This window comes from Dipodomys spectabilis, unplaced genomic scaffold (genome assembly GCF_019054845.1).
Source record: "Dipodomys spectabilis isolate Male_0828 unplaced genomic scaffold, ASM1905484v1 ptg000107l, whole genome shotgun sequence".
NCBI lineage: Eukaryota > Metazoa > Chordata > Mammalia > Rodentia > Heteromyidae > Dipodomys > Dipodomys spectabilis.
In genome coordinates, this window is record NW_024870784.1 from 390,318 (window position 1) to 402,957 (window position 12,640).

At 45.3% G+C, this 12,640-nt stretch overlaps 1 protein-coding gene across 2 annotated transcripts; it reads left to right on the forward strand.

Moving 5' to 3' along the window:
* The first annotated feature begins 941 nt into the window (after positions 1-941).
* Sod1 (superoxide dismutase 1) lies at positions 942-12,379 on the forward strand. Of its 2 annotated transcripts, none has more exons than XM_042687310.1 (5): positions 942-1,109; positions 6,214-6,302; positions 9,419-9,488; positions 10,351-10,468; positions 11,966-12,379. In XM_042687310.1, the coding sequence occupies exons 1-5, from the start codon at positions 1,033-1,035 to the stop codon at positions 12,071-12,073; spliced, it is 462 nt and encodes a 153-aa protein (XP_042543244.1). In that variant the 5' UTR covers positions 942-1,032; the 3' UTR covers positions 12,074-12,379. The 2 variants fall into 2 exon arrangements, with proteins under 2 accessions (XP_042543244.1, XP_042543243.1); XM_042687309.1 differs by having other exon boundaries at positions 942-1,104; positions 6,209-6,302.
* Positions 12,380-12,640: the final 261 nt, after the last annotated feature.

Sequence of the window (12,640 nt, forward strand, 5' to 3'; positions counted from 1 at the left end):
ATTTGGCTAACCAAATATATAACCCTATGTGCAAAGGATGAAGAAAATCGCAGACAAGAAAAAGATGGGGACTGGGAAGGTGGCTCAGTGGTAGAGCGCTTGCCTTGCATGAGGCCCTGGGTTCGATTCCTCAGCACCACATAAGCAAAAAGGAAAAAGCCGGAAGTGGCGCTGTAGCTCAAATGGTAGAGCGCTAGCCTTGAGCGGAAGAACTGAGGGACAGCGCCTAGGCCCAGAGTTCAAGAGCCAAGACAGACTAAATAAATAAATAAAAAAGAAAAAGATGTAGCATCAGGAACCCCCAAACATAACACTGAGGCCTACGGCAAGCATCCATCTTGGTATTTTTTCCTTCTCTTCCCCTTCAGTCTTATTCCCTCTTCTTCCTCCCCTTTTCCTTTTTGGGGTTCCAGTGTCTAAAGATCAAATAAGACATTGGGACCAAAGTGGTCATACTAGTGACGTTTTCACTCAAGGCTAATGCTCTACCACTTGAGCCACAACTCTGCTTCTGGCCTTTTTGGTGATTAACTGGAGCTAAGAGTCTCTCTAATTTGTCTGCCCGGGCTGGCTTCGAACCCCGATCCTCAGATTCTAGTCTCCTGAGCAGCTAGGATTCACAGATGAGGTTCACCGGCACCCGGCTCTAACGACATTTCTAGACAAAGTGGCTTCAGGTCTCCCAGGTACACAACCTCATTTTCGCAATTTCTGCAGTGGGACCCACGAGCTCCAACCTCGGAAGCTGTTCGGGCGCGGGTTTCAGCCTTCCGGACCTTCCACCGCCGCCGGCGTCTGCGGTCAGGCGTTGCGCGTCGAGGGCAGGCGCGCCATCGCCCGACCACGCCCCCACATGACTCACTAGGTAGTGATTGGTTCCGGGCCACGGTGGGCGTGGACCTCGGGGACCGACCTATAAAAGAGCCGGGGCTCCGCCACCGCTCGGGTTGGTGTTGGCGTGTCCTGTAGTGTCGTATAACGGCCTCCTCCCGCCGTTTTCGGACCCGGGTTCAAGCGCGTCGCGGGCGAATCATGGCGCTGAAGGCCGTGTGCGTGCTGAAGGGCGATAGTCTGGTGCAGGGCATCATCCACTTCGAGCAGCAGGCAAGGCCCGGGGCAGAGGCCTGTGGCCCACGCACCTGTGCGGGGAGCGGGCGGCCGTGAGGCCTTGGGGCCGCCCTCGTCACGCCCCTCGCCGGGCGGCCGGAGGATCCGCGCCGCCTCGGGCCTCGTGCGCCCCTAAGTGCTGAGTCATCGCTCGGTCGCCGGGGCGGCGCGGGGCCGAGGCGGGCCGCGGGCGCGGCGGGCTGGGGCCGGGGCCGGGGCCGGGCCGGGAGGACCGGGGAGGGCGGCGGCCGCGCGCCGGGCCTGGCCGGGTCCCCGTGGCGCGGTCTCGGTGCCGCGAGGGGACGGGGGCGTTCGGCGCTTTCGGGGCGGCGGCGGTTCTTCCTCTCGGGGTCGTTTTCTCCCCGGATCCCGGATGACGCAGACCGGGGTTGGGGCGCGGCCGCAGGGCCCGCCCCTGTTCCCGCGGCGTCCGTTATCCCCCGGCGGCTGGGCCCGGGATCTCCCGCGTGGCGTGGGGTTTTGTTTTCTAGGTGAAGGTGGTTTGGGGAATCGAGGCCACGAGCGGCGAGCTCGGATCTGTGATACTTGGCAGGAAAATGCGAGGCCGAGGCCCTGATGTTGGAGGTCACGGTCAGGCAGAGGAGATGGCCTTGGACCGTGATCCGTTCCCTCCTCCCCAGCTCCAAGCGCCGGGCTGCCCGCTGTGGGCAGAGCGAGCTCGTCCCCGGGCAGTGGAGACACGCTGGGCTCACCGTGAACGCGCGAGGGGAGCTTTATACCAAGAGCCCAACAGCACATCAAGGACATTAAAAATCCCACCAGCCTCAGGCTCAGGATTGGTGTATTGTTTTTGATTTTTTTTTCTTTTTGTTGTTGTGGTTTTAAGTTTCCAAAGTGATTTTAATGTGCATCTAGGCTTCAAAAGTCCCTGGGGTAGGGCTGGGAAGGTGGCTCAGCGGTAGAGCGCTTGCCTTGCATGCCTGAGGCCCTGGGTTCGATTCCTCAGCACCACATAAGAAAAAAGAAAAAAGCCGGAAGTGGTGCTGTGGCTCAAGTGGTAGAGCGCTAGCCTTGAGCTGAAGAGCTGAGGGACAACGCCCAGGCCCAGAGTTCAGGCCCCATGACTGGACCCCCCAAAAAAAGTCTTTGGGGTAGTAGAGTTTCTATTACATTGAATCGACACTTTCGTGAGGCGTGTGTGTGTGTGTGTGTGTGTGTGTGTGTGTGTGTGTGTGTGTGTGTGTGTGTGTGTGTGTGTGCGCGCGAGCGAGCTCGGGGGCCTGGTGCTGTCCCCTAGCTATTACACCCAAGACTAGTGCTCTACTACTTGAGCCACACCTCCACTTCCAGCTTTTTGGTGGTTGGAGATGAGTCTCATGGACGACTTTGCTATGTTGTATCTCGCCTGCTGGGTAGCTGGGATTTTAGTCATGAGACACTTGCCCTGGCTAAATGACTTTTTTTTTTTAACTTTTTTTTTTCTTTTTTTTTTTTTTGGTCGGTTATGGGATTTGAACTCTGGGCCTGGGCACTGTCCCTCAGCTCTACAGCTCAAGGCCAGTGCTCTACCACTTGAGCCACAGCATCACTTCCGGTTTTCTAGTGGTTTATTGGAGATAAGAGTCTCACCGACTTTCCTGCGGGGCTGGCTTTGAACCATGATCCTCAGATCTCAGCCTCCTGAGTAGTTAGAATTACAGGCGTGAGCCACTGGCACCCAGCTTTAAATGACTTTTCTTGGAGAATTCTTCCAAGCCATTTCTTTGCAAAAAATTGGAACAGCAGCAGTCAGTTTGCTGAGCCAGTCAGAGGCATGTAGTTTTGGTGCTGGGGATTGCACCCAGGACCTACAGCAGGTGTTAGTCTACTGCAGAGACAAGGTTCTGAACAACTTTGACCAAGTTTTCAGCAATACTCATGGTCAGTAATAAGTACAAAATGGGTGTTGCAAAGAGGGTATTTGTGCTATCTTGTCTCCAGTACCTCAGCATGGTTACTAGCCACCGAGGTGCCTTTTTTTTTTTTTAAACTTGGCTGTTAATCACTAGAGAAAGGTAAGAGTTCTTCAAATGGTTGACAAAAGATGTGAGAACAGAAGCAGCAGAGCGTATATGTAGCTATCTGCTATTTATGCGAGGGAGGACAGTACTTGCTCACATTAATTGGTCCCCACATTTTCAGGGAAAGGTTCTTTGGCATTAGACTACATTTTGTTGTATGTCATGTCACACTTTATTTTGCCTCCTTTCTACTCCCGAACATAATTGATTGGCAGAGAATTTTAAGAGACCTCTGAGGGAGAACCTCCCTCCAAGCCGTTAAGAATTGGGAAGACCAGGGGTGTGTGGTACGTGTAATGTATATCCCTGTGGGTTTTCCACCTGCCAAAAGCAGTTTGGAAAGTTCTTAAGCTAAGCTGCAAACCTCACTGGCATTATCCTTTGTCTCTAAGATCCTTGAGTAGTTTAGTAGTACAGCTCTACACAATGGCAGATGTAATAAATTGGTTATAAACTATTTGGTTTAGCCTACACAGTGATTAAAATTGTGGAATAGTTTCCAACTTACCCACACCAGGATTTTGGGTTCTCACCACCATCTTTTATTTTTTTTTTTTTTTTTTTTTTTTTTTTTTTTATTGTAAAGCTACTATACAGAGGGTCACAGTTACATGAGTGAGGTTATGAGTACACTTCCTCTTGAACATTGTTACCCCCTCCATTGTTTTCCCCCTACCATCCCCTCCCTCCCTCCCTTCCCCGAGGTTCTTTTTTTTTTTTTTTTTTTTTGATTGTGATTAAATGATTACATAATTTCAAAGTCACAAGTTCATTCTAACTTCCCTGGAGCAAATTGTCTACCACAGTCTGTAATATATAACAGTGTTCACATGTTATATACCATATTTGTGATCAGCAGCATGAGGATATTTAGTAGTGGTTCAACCAGATGAGCGGGAGTTCTTTGTTTCTTAAACCACCATCTTTTAAAATGATTGCTTTTCTTGAAAAATCTGGACTTGGGTTCACACTGAGCCTTCTTAGCCCAAGCAGTACTGAGCAGAGGCAGCTGGTCTTCCTTTTGCCTCTACTACGTGCTTCTCTGAAGATGAGCCTGTGCTGGCTCCATGGGACTGCAAGCATGCAGCTTGCCTCTGAACAGCCGCCCTGTGCTGTGCCCTGCCCCCTCAGTGGAGGTGTAAAAGTCTGCCCCTTTCTCTATGCCCTTAATCCCCTATGTTGAGTGGGGCTAGGGTCACATTTAGTTTTCCTAAAACTAAAGGTTTTACTTAGAAGAATCACAATATGTATTCTCAAAAAACAAAAAAAAGGCTAGTTGCTCTGGATATATCCTTTGAACAATTGTGTCTTCTGTGGAAAGTTACCTCAAAGGTTACTAACTAGAGCAAGCTTGGTTGTACTTGGCTTAACAAAAAATGGGGAGAATTTTTAAACTTGAAAGCAGTTTATAGACATATGAGCGGATATAAACAAGTATGCAAATATGTATGAAATTTATATGCAGAACTGATATTTGTTCATATAGGCCATGATTATTTAAAAACAAAAAAGTGTGTCTTACTGTGTGATATGGTTGTAACTCAAGGCTCTAGGTGCTCTACCATTTGGGCCACAGTGCCACTTCCGGTTTTTGAGTGGTTAATTGGAGATAAGAGTCTTATGAGGACTTTCCTGCTGGGACTGGCTTTGAACCACAATCCTCAGAGCTCAGCCTCCTGAGTAGCTAGGATTACAGGCGTGAGCCACCAGCACCCAGCTTTGGAATGTTCTTTTTTTTTTTTTTTTTTGTCGGTCGTGGGGCTTGAACTCTGGGCCTGCGCGCTGTCCCTCAGCTCTTCAGCTCAAGGCGAGCGCTCTACCACTTGAGCTACAGCGCCACTTCCGGTTTTCTGGTGGTTTATTGGAGATAGGAGTCTCACGGTCTCTCCTGCCCGGGCTGGCTTTGAACCGCGATCCTCAGATCTCAGCCTCCTGAGTAGCTAGGATTACAGGCGTGAGCCACCAGCGCCCGGCTGGAATGTTCTTATATAGACTCTTTTTGTTAGAGTTGGAAGTTATCCAGATAGATTCTAATGACTTTTAAAAAGATGTAAAAAATCCCCAGTACCCTGGTTAGACCTGAATTAGCCCCTTCATGGGCAGTTGTTAAGGTATTTTTGGCTACTAAATACAAATAATCTGTGCGAGAGACCAATAGAGCCACCCAGTGAGGTAGCGTGGAGAGCAGGGGAGCAGGGAATAGCTCTCTTTCTCTTTCAAGGCAAGACCATGCTTGTCCTCATAAAGAAGACCAAAGAGCTAATGAGTATCTGTGACATGCATTGTTTTAGGTTAAAAAGTTTGGTTGGAGGGCTGGGAATGTGGCTTAGTGGTAGAGTGTTTGCCTAGCAAGCTTGAATCCCTGGGTTCGATTCCTCCATACCACATAAACAGAAAAAGACAGAAGTAGCACTGTGGCTCAAGTGGTAAAGCACTATCCTTGAGCAAAAGAAGCTGAGGGACATGTCCAGACCCTGAGTTCAAGCGCCATGACCACCCCCCCCCCCCCAAAAAAAAAAAAAAAGTTTGGGGCTAGTGAGTACCATGCATGCTCTTAAGTTTGATATCCAGCTTTACACTTTAAAAAGTATGTATATTCACCATATACACATGCAACCGATTCAACAATGTTTACCCAAGAAACATTAACTTGTTACATAATCATTTTAGAGTCAAACCCTAAAGCTAGTCCTGGTGGCTCATCCTGTAATCCGAGGTACTTAGGAGGTGGACATAGGAGATTCCCTGCCAGACCTGGAAAGAAGCATAAGAAGAAGCGTTACAAGGCTGGCACATGGCTTGAGTGGCAGAACTCATTACACTTGCTACCCTGCTAAGTTTTATTCTTCCATGCAGTGGAATTTCAGAGCCTTGGCCACATGGCCCCTGAACAGCAGGTGTTAGAACAAGAATTTCACTTCTCTCTTGATAGCATAACACAGGCCTCAAATTAAGCAGCTAGAATTTAGACATTTTTTTTCTGCACTCAAGTCTGTTTTTTACTGTGAAAGATACTTCAACTGTTTTGTTTGTTCAGAAGTAATTGCATTCTAACTTAATGTACTTTTCTTTGAATAAAGGCAGATGGGCCAGTTATGGTACAGGGGACCATTACAGGATTGACTGAAGGCCAGCATGGATTCCATGTCCATCAGTTTGGAGATAATACACAAGGTAGGTTTTGTGCTACTCTAATGACAATGGTTCATTGGTGGTTATTAAGGTAATGACTTGGGTAACCCCCGTTTAAAAGGCCCTCCCCACCTGTGTTAAAATAACCCCTAAGATTCTCATTAGGGAATTAACTACAAAACTGTAGTCTTTGACTATTTTAAGTGGGATGAATAAAGGGGAAAGGAATTGATATTTTTAATTGTGCTAATGGGATCGAGGGTTCTTAGAGTGCAGTAGAAAAATAGAAGCAAAAAGTTAAGCAGTTTCTGGTTTTGTTTTTGTGCTGGCCCCAGGCTTGAATTCAGGGCCTGGGTGCTGTCCCTGAGCTTCTTTTGCTCAAGGCTAGCACTCTACCACTTGAGCCACAGCGCCACTTCCATCTTTTTCTGCTTATGTGGTGCTGAGGAATCAAACTCAGGGCCTCATGCATTCAAGGCAAGCACTCTACCACTGAGCCACCTTCCCAGCCCCTGGCTTTTTTTTTTTTTGAGTAATTTATTGAGATAAGTAAGAGTTTCATGGACTTTCCTCCTGCTCTGGCTTTGAACCATGATCCTCAGATCTCAGCCTCCTGAGTAGCTAGGATTACAGGCGTGAGCCACCAGAGGCCGGCTAAGCAGCTTCTTGTCTTAGGTAATCCCAATGTTTTCATGCTGGAGTCAGGAGTGGGCACTTCAGGTACAGGCTCTGATTTCTATGCATTATACTATATAAGAATATGAGATTTGAAGTGGAACAATAATTTGATGTAGGCCAGGAAAAGGTGACTCATTCCTGTGCTTTTTACCTCCTTGGGAGGCTGAGATTGGGAGGATCACATTTTGAGACAGCCCTGGCAAAAAACTTTGAGACCTCCCCCATCTCAGCAGCAGAAGCTGGACATAGTGAAGTGTATCAACCTACCTACAGTGGGAAGCATAAATAGAATCAAGGTCAGGACTACGGAGCAAAAAGGGAGACCCTGTCTCAAAATAACCAGAGCAAAATGTGCTAGAGGTGTGGCTGAAGTGGTAGAGTGCCAGCCTAGCAAGCTTGAGGCCTTGAATTAAAAAGCCCTGAAAACTGCAAAGAAAAAAACACGTTTGATACAAATTGAGGACTCTTGGTGCTTTGGATTGTTTGACCTTTTTCAATTTGAAATTAGTAGCAAGTTAGCAAAAGTTCATGAGTTAAATTGCCTTTAGTAACATTTTGTCATATTTGAGTAGTAATCTGAAGTTTATATTTAGACTTCTTCATTTTTTGTTAGAAGTGTGTGTGTGTGTGTGTGTGTGTGTGTGTGTGTGTGTGTGTGTGTGTGTGTGTGTGTGTGTGTGTTAGAGAAAGACAGTGTCAGGATTTGTAGCTCAGGCTGGAATCAGTCTTTTGAATGATGGGATTAGGTATGAGTCATTGCAGTTGGTGTTTAATGTACCATAATTTGGTTCCAAATAGTTACTATGAAGTTTGATCCATTCCAGTAATACTAATATTCCCCAAGTTCCCTCTGCCTCTGGTTTGGAAGGTGCATAAATGTTTTGTAGCTTTGATTTGTTTAAGCTACTTCCTGAAACCTGCCTTATTTTCTTATTTCCTTCCACTGTCATGAAAGATTTCCAGCATTTCTGCTATCTGGGATGCAGGTGGCAAACCTGCCTCCCCTCTAGGGTTTTGCAAGGCAGAAACCTTGGCCCTGGAACATGAACCTTGGTTCTACCTCTACACAAGCAAAGGCCATAGACAGGAGGGCTGCTTGGTGGAATGGTACTGGGAGGTAGCTTTTTTTTTTGGGGGGGGGGCGTGCAAGGACTGTGTTCATGTTTGAATTTAGGGTTTCTCACTACTAGTCAGGCACTCTTTACCTTCCACTTGAGCCACACCATTAGTCCTTTTTTGCATTATTTTTGAGTTAGGGTCTTTTGTGCTTTCTTGTGTAGCTGGGGAGACAGGTGTGTGCCACTGTGCTCCTTCCCTGTAGCTGACATAATGGTGAGTATCAGTAGGCCCAACCATTGGTTTAGAATGGCGTATTATAAACATATATATAGATATTTTTTTTTTTTTTGTCGGTTGTGGAGCCTGAACTCTGGGCCTGGGCACTGTCCCTCAGCTCTTCAGCTCAAGGCTAGCACTCTACCAGTTGAGCCTCAGCCCACTTCCGGCTTTTTCTGCTGATGTGGTGCTGAGGAATCGAACCGAGGGCCTCATGCATGCAAGGCAAGCACTCTACCACAGAGCCACCTTCCCAGCCCCAAAACATCTGGGCTGGCCTTCAACCAATCTCCTTGTCCCAAGTAGCAAGGATTACACGTTTCAGACATCAAGCGTGGGTGAGATAGCTTTTTTTTTTTTTGGTAGGTCATGGGGCTTGAACTCTGGGCCTGGGCACTGTCCCTGAGCTCTTCAGCTCAAGGCAAACACTCTACCACTACTCTACCACTTGAGCCACAGTGTCACTTCTGGTTTTCTGGTTGTTAATTGGACATAAGAGTCTCACGAACTTTCCTGCCTCGGCCGGCTTTGAACTGTGATCCCTAGATCTCAGCCTCCTGTGTAGCTAGGATTACAGGCATGAGCCACCAACGCCAGGCTTGTAATCGGTTTTTGAAAATCTTTCTTAAAATTAGGGATCATAATCGTGTGATTTTCTTTTTTAAAACTACAGTATAGTGTTGAAGATCAAGCCTTACTTCCTTAATTTAGCATGAAGAGGTGAGAGCTGGTGCTATAATCCTAGCACTGGGGATGCCGAGGCAGGAGGATAATGAGCGAGAGGCCAGTTTGGTTACATAGCAAGACTGTTTCAAAACACACAAAAAAGGAATAAGGCATAACCATTCTTGATTCTGGAATTTGGGTTCCTAATTTAGCTTTTTTTGGGGGGGGGGAGGAGAACGTTGGTCATAGGTCTGGGCTTGTGACCTGTCCCTGAGCCTTTTTGCTAAAGGCTAGTGCTATACCACTTAAGCCACCGCTCCACTTGCAGTTTTCTGGTGGTTAATTGAAGGCAAGAGTCTCACAGACTTTCCTCCCTGGGCTGACCTTGAACTGTGATCCTCAGATTTCAGCCTCCTGATTACTTGCTTGAATCATCAGCGCCTGGCTCTTAACTGCTTATTTTTATTTCTTGTAAATAGGTTGTACCAGTGCAGGTCCTCACTTTAATCCTCTATCCAAAAATCACGGTGGGCCAGAAGATCAAGAAAGGTAACAAGATGCTTGGCTCTTATATAAGGAGGCTGGTGGCTGGGTGGGCTTGTAGTGCTTGCAGAAACAAAGAAAATAGAGGTAGGCTCCCTATGTTGGTTTTTACATTTGTTGTCTCCCATACCATTCCCCCATGCCCAAATCAGTGGAATGGCTCTCTGTGGGTAAAGGAATATAGAATATAGAAAATGCCATGAATACCATAACCACTAGCAAAAAAAATCATTTGAGAAGCATAGGAAACTTCTATAGATAATGAAAAGCAGTTGAGACTCCCATTTGTTTGTGTATCTTTTCTGAAGGCCTTTCAGGAAAATATTAAAAATAAAGATTAATTTGTAACACAGTCTTAGCTTAACTCTCTCCGGAACTAACATCATAACTCAGTAGCTGAGTTTCCCTTTGGTACTTACATCTGAAATTTAAGTGTGCAGAGCATTATTTTTGTAGATTTCTATTACCTAGTTGAATAGCTGTTTTTAAATTTGTGTTCCCAAAATGTCAGTTTGGCAAAGTGATCTTTTTGAATATATTTTCCTCTTAGCCCACTCCTTTTCTTTTGTCGGTCCTGTGGCCTGAACTCTGGGCCTAGGTGCTGTCCCTCAGCTCTTCAGCTCAAGGCTAGCGCTCTACCACTTGAGCCACAGCGCCACTTCCAGATTTTTCTGCTTATGTGGTGCTGAGGAATCGAACCCAGGGTCTCATGCATGCACGCAAGGCAAGCGCTCTACCACTGAGCCACCTTCCCAGCCCCTCTTAGGCCACTCTTATGGAGTCTTGTTAAATTTTAGTTAGCACATGAACTGTCTTTGGTGTGACATAGACACTAGTGCTAATTGATCTGATGCTTTTTCAATGTTAGACATGTTGGAGATCTGGGCAATGTGACTGCTGACAAAGACGGTACAGCCAAAGTGTCCATCAAAGACTCAATGATCTCACTCACAGGAGAGTGTTCCATCATTGGCCGCACTATGGTGGTAAGTTTTCATACAAAGGAGGATATGCATAGTTTCTTCTAATGTATAATATTGTACTTTGGATCAAGACTTCATGATGGTTAGTCCTAATTTCTATAAAGATCCATCTAAATTGTACTTGTAGTCCACATTAGGACAGGTCATTATTTTATTGGATGATTCTAGAGAAGATGAATTAATATATTTAGTTCAGTTAGGAATACTGCTCTAAGAAAGATGCAGTAAAAAGTAGGTTTTATTTTATTTTCCTAGATCCAGATTGGGAAGACAGCCAGATTTTCTTGCATGATTGTTTCCACGCTTGTATTTAAACAGAACATTTGATTGAATCTAGAATCTGGGATGGACTTCAGTGTTACAAATTCAAGTCTAGGTTATCACTCTTGGTTACTCCCACTCTTGTGGGAGCTGTCTTTCCAAGTTACCCTGCATCTGGCTCATGGAAAACAAGTAGTAAAGCTGTTGCCTACCTCGGGCAGTAGACACTTCCTTTCAATTGACCTTTGTTTTTAGAATTTTCTTCAGTTTGTTGATAAAACAGAATCAGCCAAAGTCATTTGTAAATGTTCCATGAACACAATTTAAAATACTTTTACGATTAAGCCTGTAACTTACTGGGCATGAAATTTTGAGTTTTTCCACATACACACTGCCCCTTCTGTTCCCCCAAAGAAATTTAGACCATAAGCCGGGCACCTATGGCTCACGCCTGTAATCCTAGCTACTCAGGAAGCTGAGATCTGAGGATCGAGGTTCAAAGCCAGCCTGGGTAAGAAAGTGTGTGAGACTCTTATCTCTAATTAACCACTAGAAAACCAGAAGTGGCGCTGTGGCTCAAGTGGTAGAGCACTAGCTTTGAGCTTGGAGGTGAGGGAAAGTGCCCAGGCCCAGAGTTCAAGCCCCATGACTGAAAAAAAGAAAAAAGAAATTCACACCATAATGACTACTGTAACTAAAGTTACTGTTTTTGTTTTTTTTTTTGAGGGATTAAGAGCAGCATGTGGTGGCCTATAAACAGCATTGGTTGGGTTTTTAATATTTTATTTGCCTGTCAACATCTTCCTAGTGTTCAAAGGTAACATGTCTTTGCCACCAGCAAGTAGTAGTTTTTTTACTTTTTTTTTTTTGCCATTCCTGGGCCTTGAACTCAGAGCCTGGGCACTGTCCCTGAGCTTCTTCAGTAAGCATAGCATTCTACCACTTGAGCCACAGCACCACTTCCGGCTTTTTCTGTTTATGTGATACTGAGGAATCAAACCCAGGGCTTCATGCATGCCAGGCAAACACTCTACCACTAAACCACATTCCCAGCCTGTAGTTTCTACTTTTAAAGTAGCATAAACATGAGTATATATTCTTTACTAGTAGGATTATTTTAGCATGCAATTTTCTCAAGTTGTTCTCAAACGTCTTCAGTGATATTGTTGGGAAGAGGTGGTAATTACTTGATGGCCCAAAGTTAAATGTTCTTTTTTTTCCCCCCCAATTCTTTTAAAGGTCCATGAAAAAGCAGATGACTTGGGCAGAGGTGGAAATGACGAGAGTAAAAAGACAGGAAATGCTGGAAGTCGTCTGGCTTGTGGTGTAATTGGGATCACCCAGTAAACATGCTCTACCATGTGGTTGTCTGAGTCCCAGTAACCCATTTGTTACCTTGCTAGCTTTAGGAATTTAACCCGATAAACATTAAAGTCTGTAATCTTAAAAGTGTAATTGTGTTGACCTGAAAAAAATGGCTTAAGAACTTGTAATGAGAACTGATTTATGGTCACTTGGAAGATTTGTATAGTTTTATAAAACAATTAAAATGCGTTTGATACCTGTATTTGCCAGATTACTCATATATGGGTATTAAGCTGTTTGAATTTCATTTTCATTGAAGGCTATAAATAAACACTATATATGTCACTTATTTGAGCCTCTTGAAGTATCCAAATCCTTGTTGAAAATTAGCAGACACTTTGATAAAATTGAGCTTCACATAACAACTATTTTTTTTTTTGGAAGTGTTTTAATTGAGGCCATTGGAATACAGGATGTATTAGCAGCTGTCTTTTAGCTGGGTCAATCATATATTGTCAGATTTTCCCATTTTTTGTGTGTGTTACCAGTCTTAAGGCTTGAACTCAGTGCTTGGGCTCTATCCCTGAGTTTTCTTTGCTCAAGACTAAA

What these genes read in the sequence shown, in the direction of transcription:
- Sod1 (XM_042687310.1), top strand. Translation starts at nt 1,033, where the DNA reads ATGGCGCTGAAGGCCGTGTGCGTGCTGAAGGGCGATAGTCTGGTGCAG. An exon ending in CACTTCGAGCAGCAGGCAAG is followed by an intron (nt 1,110 to 6,213) that starts GCCCGGGGCAGA and finishes AATAAAGGCAGA; the next exon opens with TGGGCCAGTTATGGTACAGG. An exon ending in GGGCCAGAAGATCAAGAAAG is followed by an intron (nt 9,489 to 10,350) that starts GTAACAAGATGC and finishes TTTCAATGTTAG; the next exon opens with ACATGTTGGAGATCTGGGCA.